Source organism: Grampus griseus (assembly GCF_964374135.1).
Source record: "Grampus griseus genome assembly, chromosome: 10".
In the NCBI taxonomy this organism is placed as follows: Eukaryota; Metazoa; Chordata; class Mammalia; order Artiodactyla; family Delphinidae; genus Grampus; species Grampus griseus.
The window spans coordinates 52,433,696-52,443,786 of record NC_139004.1 but is presented as its reverse complement, the minus strand read 5'-3'; the positions used below and the strand labels follow the sequence as shown (position 1 = coordinate 52,443,786).

General features: G+C 44.4%; 1 protein-coding gene and 1 pseudogene across 2 annotated transcripts; one reads left to right on the top strand and one right to left on the bottom strand.

The window, feature by feature from the left end:
* Nucleotides 1-2,219: 2,219 nt before the first annotated feature.
* On the bottom strand, nt 2,220-3,291 carry LOC309828246 (small ribosomal subunit protein eS10-like; annotated as a pseudogene). Its single transcript has 2 exons — nt 3,224-3,291; nt 2,220-2,850 (listed from the first exon to the last, which is right to left on the bottom strand). The product of its transcript is annotated as a small ribosomal subunit protein eS10-like (transcript).
* Nucleotides 3,292-7,829: 4,538 nt separating this feature from the next.
* On the top strand, nt 7,830-7,988 carry LOC309828962 (small ribosomal subunit protein eS27-like; the record flags this gene model as incomplete). The annotated part of the gene is made up of 1 exon (XM_082664637.1): nt 7,830-7,988. The coding sequence occupies one exon, from the start codon at nt 7,830-7,832 to the stop codon at nt 7,986-7,988; it is 159 nt and encodes a 52-aa protein (XP_082520763.1).
* Between the last annotated feature and the right edge of the window lie 2,103 nt (nt 7,989-10,091).

The following is a 10,091-nucleotide window of genomic DNA, read 5'->3' as shown; positions in this document are numbered from 1 at the left end:
TCCCCAGGAGCTGGACGCGCACAGTTTTCCCTCCCATCCAAGGAGGGTGGCTGGACTGGATTGTGCATGTGCGCAACATAGAACTAGATTATTACCAGAGGTAGGTGGTGTTGGTGGATATAAATCAGATCTGGGTTAATCTGGACCAAGACTCAGAAATCCCAAGTGGCCTTGATAATAATGGCCAGTATTTTTTTTATACCCGTTACCCTGTCCTGGCAGTTTAAATACTTTACAGAACCAACTCATGACTCTTTACCAAAAACCTATGATGTAGGTTGTGTTTTGATCTCTGTCTTAGAGACTTGAAGTCTCAGGCACAGAGAGGTCACAGCTAGTAAGGGGTGGGGCCGATTCAAACTCAGGCAAGTTCATGCTTTTCATCAAAATATCCAGAAACACAAGGAGGGTAGAACCCAATGTCACTAAAGAGCGAGATCATCACAGACAGTCATCAGACACTTATGTCTTGGTTTATGGAGCCAGGACCTTGCTCCAGGGGCGTTGCATCCTGGGAATTCACCGCTGCCTTGGGGAGTTTGTCCAAGTGGGAGCCTCTGTGCAGATAAAACACATCATTGCTCTCTCTGCGGGGGTTTGTACATGCAGGGGGGAAAAGCTCCTTGGTGCTTTTTATAAAAAATAAAAGCCTTGAAAATCCATAACTCTGAGTACATTCTGGGGGTGAAAACAAGTTCATCTCAATTTGCTAAGTCTGGCAACCCCAGGCAGTGGCTGCCCCGGTTTTCCCCTCCCCACCCATCTTTTCTTCCAGAGGGTGCTGCAGGCACTTGCTGAGAGCAAGTGTAGCCTGACTGCACCTTGCCTCGCCTGCCCTGAGTCTCTCTTTCTTTCCGCTCCAGGGGCAGCTGTGTGGGGCTCCACTGTGTTTTTTGTTTCCACTCCCACAGTGTGAATACTTAGATTGTGTCCAATTGTTTGTCAACACAAATTATACTATGATAAACGCTCTCATCCTGGTTTCCATATGGGCCAAGATGAAAAATCCTTTGGGACATATAACCAGGGATATATTCTGTGGCCCAGGGTGTGTATATTCTTATGTCACTAAGAAATGCCCGATTGCTCTTCAAAACATCTGCACCACTCCTGCCTGCGGGACCTCCAGGACCCTATGCCCCTAATCCCAGCCAACACGTGGCATTATCCATCTTTCTAATTTTTGCTGGTCTAAAAAGTGTAAAGTGAACTCTCAATGCTGTTTCCTTTTGTATTTCTCTAGTTACTAGTGAGTTTGAGCATCCCAGCATAGGCCTTTTTGCTTTGTCTCCTATTAATTGCTCATTTTCCCATGGGGTTCCTTCTTGTTGATTTGCAAGAGTCTCTTTTACATCCTAGATATTAGTCAGCTATCAGTTTTAGACATTACAACTGTCTTCTCTTACCTTTGTTATTTGTTAACTTTTTCCATAGTGTTCTTCATTGAACACAAATAGGTCATCAGTTTTATCAATTTTTTCCTATGGCGTGTGCTTTTTTTTTTTTTTTTTTTGCCGTATGCAGGCCTCTCACTGTTGTGGCCTCTCCCGTTGTGGAGCACAGGCTCTGGACACGTAGGTTCAGCGGCCATGGCTCACGGGCCCAGCCGCTCCGCGGCATGTGGGATCTTCCCAGACTGGAGCACGAACCCGTGTCCCCTGCATCGGCAGGTGGACCCCCAACCACTGCGCCACCAGGGGAGCCCATGGCGTGTGCTTTTGAGTTTCACTGTAGTCCTTCTCAACATAGACAGTCTCTCACATTTTCTCATTTTAAATTTATATGTTTATCTTCCCATGTAGGTCTTTAATCTGTCTGGAGCTCACTTTTGTGCGTGGTGTTAGGTAGGGATCCAGTTTTTTTTTCTCTAAAACGTGAGCCTTTTTTTTCAGGACCTTTTACTAAACAACTGCTCTTTTCCTATTGCTTTGTGGTGCCAGAAGGTACCATGTTTGTCCTGTGCCTTCTTGAGATTAGACAAACCAGAAGAAGGCAGAACCTAGTGGGGGACAGAGGGGAGAGATGCCGCTGTTTGGACTCCAGGTATTTCTACATCCAGAAACCCTAACCCTGCCTTGTTTCTGCTTTACTTTTTGTCATTTGCAACTGAAGTGACTATTACAACCATGATGCCTTAATCTAGCTTCTATCTAGGAGAGCATACCCTCTTGACTAAGGCTGCCTGGGTTCCAATCCCAGCTCCACTACTAAGTGGCTGTGTGACTTTTTTTTTTTTTTAATCTTTTCTGACTACACGTTAATTCAACACAAAACAATCTCTTCCAGACTTTACTGAGGTGGCTGACACGTATGTCCACGACCAAATCTGCCTCTAAACTGGAATTTAGTTGCTGACCCAGCCCCGGCCTCGGCTTTCTTGTCGGCACCAGAGGGCACAGCGCTTCATCTGTAGGTGACTCTGTCGCCTTCCCCTCTTGTGAGTCTTGCAGGTCGCTCTCCCTCCAGACCTTTGGGCCGTGGCCTACCAGTCTCAGGACGACGGTGGCGCAGGTCAGCAGGCACGATCTCAGGGGGGAGGTGGAGGTAATCCCGGAGATAATGGATACCCTCGTTGGTTAGGTACCAGTAGAAATGTCTCCAGGCAAACTGTTCCTTCATGTACCCTCATGATTTGAGAGACTGCATGGCCTTCATGACGTGAAGATTGGGCACATTCTTGTCTGCCAGCTCGGGGTGCTTAGGCATGTGGTTGTCCTTCTTGGCTACCATCACTCCCTCCTTAAAAAGGAGTTCATAAATGGCAATCCGGTTCCTCTTGGGCATCAACGTTTCGCGACAGCTGCTGTGTCCGGGGTCGGAGCTGGAAAGGAAGGGGTATCGGTTGTGTGACTTTGTTACAAGTTACAGGATCTTTCTGGGCATCAGTTTCTCCATCTGATAAAATCAGGGTAGTAACAGTACTTAATTCATAGGATTATGGTGAGGATTAGATGAAATAATACTTTAAAGCAGAACAGCGCCTGGAATGTAATAAATAATAAATGTTATTCACTTGCATAATCCTATGTTCCCAATTAGCTGTGAGTAAATCGTGTATGATTTTGATCTATCTGGTTATATTCTAATTACACCTGAGAGGCCATTTAGGAAGTCATTTAGAAAATTAATTTTGGGGGCATACAAATAAATTACCTCCTAATCGATCTATTTGAAAAGTCCTTTTCAGGAATTCCCTGGTGATCCAGTGGTTAAGGTTCCGCACTTCCGCTGCAGGGGGCGTGGGTGTGATTCCTGGTTGGGGTTCGGGGTGGGGGAACTGGGATCCCGCATGCTACACCAAGCGAGGCCAAAAAAATGAAAGTCCTTTTCCCGCACTGCCTTCTTGGGAACTGTGACAGTCGCCGTCACTAGGTGGCGCCTGAGTGGATTACGGGAGCGTGAAACAGTGGGCCTTAAAGCAGCAGTCCCCAGTTTTTTGGCACCAGAGACAGGTTTCGTGGAAGACAGTTTTTCCACAGTCCCGGGTGTGTGTGGGGGATGGTTCCGACGGTGATACGAGCGATGGTTCAGGCAGTAAGACCGATGGGGAGCAGCGGGGAGCGGCAGATGAAGCTTTGCTCGCTCCCCCGCCTCTCACCTCCTGCTGTGTGGCCGGGTTCCTAACAGGTACCGGTCCGCGGCCCGGGGGTTGAGGACCCCTGCCTTAAAGAGCATCTGAGCCAGGGTCAGCTCACCATGTGCCAGAGGGATTCATAGGTGAGGTTAATTTGGCCTGCAAGGAATTCACAAAACGTTTTAAAGTGCATCTGCTAATATTCAAAAATCAGGAGATTCCATATAAAAACCCGACTTCCAGTGCCTGGATACATAGGAAAGCCTGGCAACCTCGGACCTGCAGCGATGCTTCCTTGAGGGTGGGTGGGCTCTTCCAGTCCAGCACAGCCCCATTTGTTCCTGTCATTTGTCCCTCCCTGGCTCCTCTAGGCATTTGAGTTTCTAACCCCTACTTATCCCAATCCTTCCCTTTGCATATTGGAGGCTGAGGTCCTACAGAGAAGGGAAGGGCTGGAACTGGAATCTTACCCGACAGAGCAGGGCTCTTTTTTTTTTTTTTTCTGGCTGTCTCTCAAGGCTTGTGTGATCTTAGTTCCCTAACCAGGGCTTGAACCCGGGCCCATCAGTGAAAGCATGGAGTCTTAACCACTGGACCACCAGGGAAGTCCCCAGGGCTCTTTTTTATACCCATGTTGTTTCTTTTACACTTGGTTGTTTTCAGAGACTGACTGAAGCTAAAAAGTGGGTAAGACGTTGTGGAAGAACTGAAATTTGGGAATTTAGGGGCACCAGTTAGATGATTAAAATAAGGTGTGTGGGGACTTCCCCGGTGGCGCAGTGGTTAAGAATCCGCCTGCCAATGCAGGGGACACGGGTTCGAGCCCTGGTCTAGGAAGATCCCACACGCGGTGGAGCAACTAAGCCCGTGTGCCACAACTACTGAGCCTGTGCTGTAGAGCCCAGGAGCCACAACTACTGAAGCCCACGCACCTAGAGCCCATGCTCTGCAACAAGAGAAGCCACAGCGATGAGAAACCCACGCACCACAATGAAGAAGAGTAGCCCTGGCTCACCGCAACTAGAGAAAGCCCGCATATAGCAGCGAAGACCCAACGCAGCCAAAATCAATTAATAAATCAATTAATTAAAAAAATAAGATGTGGGAAAAAGTAGAGGTCAGTAGGATTCTTTTTCTTTTCTTTGTGCAAAACAACTTCATTGGTTTTGGGGGAAATAATATATGTTTAGTGCAAAACATTCAAACAATACAGAAAGATACAAAGAAGAGGGTAAACATTTCCCCAAATTCCACTTTCCATTTATAACTCCCATTCATTTTGGTGTCTATGCTTCCAGCCCTCTCTCTGTGTATTTATAGATACACTTAATATAGGCACTGTCAGGGCCAAGGAGTATCTGGGAGTATGGGGCCTTAAAGTTCCCACACCATCTTCATCAGCTTCCCTCCAAGTAATTCTTTGATATGGCCCATTGGGAGTTTTTTCAATTATATTAAAGTGGTATAAAAATGAAATGTCAAAACTTTATGCTCACCCCCAACTCTCTTCCAATCAGATTGCTATCCAGCCCACCTATATAGAAATTCTATATAGAAATTCTGGAGCTGCCAGTGCATGTTTCAAATTTTCCTAAATGAGAACATACAAGTTGTTTTGTAAACTGATTTTTCCACCAATAGAATTCCTAGAATATCTGTCCCTAGTTTATAAATACAGACTTTAGAAATGAATAAATAAATCTCACCTTCAAGAACACCCTCAGCGGACTTCCCTGGTGGTGCAGTGGTTAAGAATCCGCCTGCCAATGCAGGATACACGGGTTCAAGCCCCGGTCCAGGAAGATCCCACATGCCGCAGAGCAAGTAAGCCCGTGTGCCACAACTACTGAGCCTGTGCTCTAGAGCCTGCAAGCCACAACTACTGAGCCCACGTGCCACAACTACTGAAGCCCGTGCGCCTAGAGCCCGTGCTCCACAACAAGAGAAGCCACCACAGTGAGAAGCCCGCGCACCGCAACGAAGAGTAGCCCCCGTTCGCTGCAACTAGAGAAAGCCTGCGAGCAGCAATGAAGATGCAATGCAGACAAAAATAAAAATAAAATAAATTAATTAATTAAAAAAAGAAGAACACCCTCAGCGTCGTCAGGCCAAGCCAGTCATTTAATCAGACTGCTCCATCTGACTGATGACTGGAAAGATGGGGAACAGCTAATCAGAACCCAGCGTGCACATTCTAAAGTCTGTATGATTGCTCACAGTAGGCACTAATAGGAACAATCTTTTTTTTTAACATCTTTATTGGAGTATATTTGCTTTACAATGGTGTGTTAGTTTCTGCTGTATAACAAAGTGAATCAGCTATTCATATACATATATCCCCATATCTCCTCCCTCCCACCCTCCCTATCCCACCCCTATAGGTGGTCACAGAGCACCAAGCTGATCTCCCTGTGCCATGCTGCTGCTTCCCACTAGCTATCTACTTTACATTTGGTAGTGTATATATGTCCATGCCACTCTCTCACTTCATCCCAGCTTACCCTTCCCCCACCCCGTGTCCTCAAGTCCATTCTCTACATCTGCATCTTTATTCCTGTTCTGCCCCTAGGTTCTTCAGAACCACTTTTTTTTTTTTGATGACCATATTAGTCAGGTTTTTGCTGTAATAATATTACATAGTAATCAGCTCCCAAATGTCAGTGATTTATAACTACAAATGTTTATTTTTCTCTTGTTGGTCTGCACACAGCATGTGGGTGGCCAGGCTTCCCCTGACCTTAGATTTGGGTCTGCTCCACGTGTTTCTCATTCCAGGACCCAGGCTGAAGGGGCAATGGCTATGCAGGGCATTCTCTCCTCATAACACATGTGCAGGAGGTCAAGCCAAATTTCACAAATTCATGTAGAGCCTCTGGTCAGACATGACGTTTGTTACATTCACCCACATTCTCTAGACCAAACCCAAAGTGAGTGAGTTAGAGAAGTGTGCTCCGTCTGTAGTAAGCAATGGCGAGGATGGGGAGGGAAGAAAGAGTCATGAACAAAAATATTATCTACCACAGGGACCAACCAGGATGGGAGACAAAATGAAATTTAGACTAAGACCTATTGTTAAGCCTTATAAATGCAGTTTGAACCCACACGGCTTGAGAACCGCAACTGCTTCATCTAGTGTGTCCCTTAATCAAAGAACCTTTGTCCTCAAAGACTCTTACTGAAGGCTCCTCTCTGATCATACTCACTCTGCCTTTATATTTTATATGCTTTATGCTTCTGTATAGTATATGCTTTTTATGCTATTTAAAGTTATGAAGACCTCACCTGGGTCTTTAAAAAAAAGGAAAAGGTTAAACTGCCCTATCAATTTTTGATTGCTGAGAGAACTATTTTGTCCTTTCCCTGCCAACGTTACGCCAATCAGCAAAAATAAATTCTCCTGTGAGTAAAAACAAGGAGTATTGCTGCCAGGCAACAAATGAGAGAGCACTATTTTTATGTTTTTTGGAAGGTGTAGCATCTTGCTCCGCTGTTTCCATGGAGAATCCCAATTGTCAAGTTTAATCAAATGCTGGAAAATTGAAATTTATGCAAAGAGACTAGCTTAGTAAGCAATTACCTTTGCTAAGTGACAACTAGGAGAAATATTTCGATGAAACCTCTTACCATAAATCAAGCATTATCCCTTGGTATCAGTTGACTCAAATTAACACTTGCATGTGTGTCAACTGCTTTTCTAAAGCTATTGCAATAATATTTCAACAAAATCACAAATTGCATGCACACCACTTCCAGTATAAATCACCATGGATGTTTGGAGCGCATATGAACTACATCAGAATACAGTAAGGAATATATAAAGAATGGTTGTAGACAGGGAATTCCCTGGCAGTCCAGTGGTTAGGACTTGGCACTTTCACTGCCATAGGCCCAGGTTGAATCCCTGGTCGGGGAACTAAGATCCCGCAAGCTGCGCGGTATGGCCAAAAAATAAAAAAAGAATGGCTGTAAACAAAGGTGTCTCTTTTGTTAGCATGGTAATGTATCAGTTTCTAAAGTTCTTCCCAATAAATTAATAAGAGAAAATACTCAATGTAATTCAGAAGAAGTAAAGGAAATGGAGGGAGGGTGGAGTTCAGAGACCAGTCCTATCAGATATTAAAACATACAGCCTGTCCGGCAGTGACGACCTTCCCATGAGAACTTGCCTCTTGCAAAGGATTTCCTTCATCCCTCTCCAGAAGAGAAGATGAAACACAAGAAGAAGTGCCTGGTGCAGAGCCCCAGTTCTTATTTCATGGATGTGAAATGCCCGGGATGCTATAAAATCACCACTGTCTTTAGCCATGCACAAACAGTAGCTTTGTGTGTTGGCTGCTCTACTGTCCTCTGCCAGCCTACAGGAGGAAAAGCAAGGCTTACAGAAGGTTGCTCCTTCAGACAGAAGCAGCACTAAAATCACCCTGAATCAAGATGAATGGGAAACCATCCCAATAAACACATTTTGGATACAAAAAAAAATTTATTAAAACATGCAGGATAACCAAACGTAAAATAGATAGCTAGTGGGAAGCAGCCGCATAGCACAGGGAGATCAGCTCAGTGCTTTGTGACCACCTAGAGGGGTGGGATAGGGAGGGTAGGAGGGAGGGTGATGCAAGAGGGAAAAGATATGGGAACATATGTGTATGTATAACTGATTCACTTTGTTATAAAGCAGAAACTAACACACCATTGTAAAGCAATTATGCTCCAATAAAGATGTTAAAAAACAAAACAAACAAACAAAAAACCATGCAGGATAAAAAAGAAAGGTATCGTTCTGATGAAAGAATAGGCAGCTAAATGGAATAGCATAGGGAGGTATGATAAAGCATATGATCTATTTCTATGGTATATACCCCAAATAATCAAAACTTAGGACTTGAACAAATACTTGCACACCAAAGTTCATAGCAGCATTGTTCACAATAGCCAAAAGGTGGAAACAACCCAATATCCGTCAACAGATGAATGGATAAACAAAACGTGGTATGTACATACCACAGAATTATTATTCAGCCTTAAAAAGGAAGGAAGTTCTGATACATGCTGCAGATGAACTTTGAGGACATTATGCTAAGTGAAATAAGTGAGACATAAAAGGACCTGAATATAATTTTAAAGATCCTAAATGCTGCTGCTGTGCTCTTGCATATTTATTATAATTATGGGCTTTGTTTTTCTCTTCTCCAGTCAAGTTCTGCTCCTGACAAACTGAAGACGTTTCTCTCATGTTAGAGTTAAGTGATGTTTCGAAGGTGAGGTCAGATAATTATCTGAACTGTTTCAAAACTGGGGAGAGTTATGCTGACTGGGACACAGGATCCAATATACCTATTAGAAATATACATGAACTAAAAAAACAAAACAAAACAAACAAACAAAATGGAATCCAAGAAGTTGTGTGAGGGGTCCTGTCCCTGTGGAATGAAAAGGAGAGGTGGTCTAATACCAGCCCAGGCAGCTGGCTATGAACCACAGTACTTTGGGGAGAGGAAGTTCCAAGAAGAGAACCTCCAACTGCAGGTAGCCCTCTTGACCACTGGGAAGCCACGAGTAAGGGGAATCTACATCAAGCTCAGAGTCCTTCTTATGGGAGTCAGTGAAGGCCAGTCACAGGCAGCAGGCAACACAAAACACGCTGGTCATTCAAGAAGAATGACCCTGTGTGAACAACACATGGCACAATAGCCCAGAGCAGAAAGTGAAAACTTGGATGTCCAGAGGGATCCACTGATGGAGTAAAAGGAAGGGCTCAGGACTTGACTAAGGTGGGACCAGAAGGAACCAGCCCTAGATCTCCCTCTACAACACTCCCCGCCACATGTGATGGTCCAGGTTCCGCTCTAAAGAAAAACAGAAAACTGAGACAGAGTACTAGGTTGTCTCAAAATATACGCATCATAGGCTCACTGGAGTGATTTTATGAAAGATCCAGAGGGACTCAAATGGCTTTCCTAGACAATCTGCAATTATTCTACCTACTGGCTTCTCCTTGGGCTAACAGATGAACACTGAAGGCTGAGCGTTAGTGAGTTAGCCGTTGACACCACTTTCTGAGGATCAGTTTGACTAACTTGTTTTCCTAAAGTTGAGTTGGGATTCAGTCAGGGGGTGGGAGTTTTAAAGGGCAAGGAAGAGAAGGCAGGGCAAGGAAAAGAGAGGGAGCGTAGAAAGATCTTCAGAGAAGGAGGTGTGAGAATAGGACCAGGAAGGAAGTTAGGAAGAAGAAAAGGCAAGATGGGCAATGGAAAGGGAGGGGCGAAAGAAGAAAAGTGTACACACAAGGTTTTTGTTCAAATGGACCTGCCTTACAACCCTCACACAGCAAGAATATCATTCAAACCTTGACTTTGTGTCCACCATGTTAGACTTGCCATAGTGTCTAGAATTATGTCTAAACTATAGAAAATAGATTTCTGTGTCTTCTATTTAGACAAATATTTCAGCCCATAAATGTATTGTTTTCACTTGTATGATGCCAAAAAACTAAAACTAAAATCTTGTTTGACTTAAT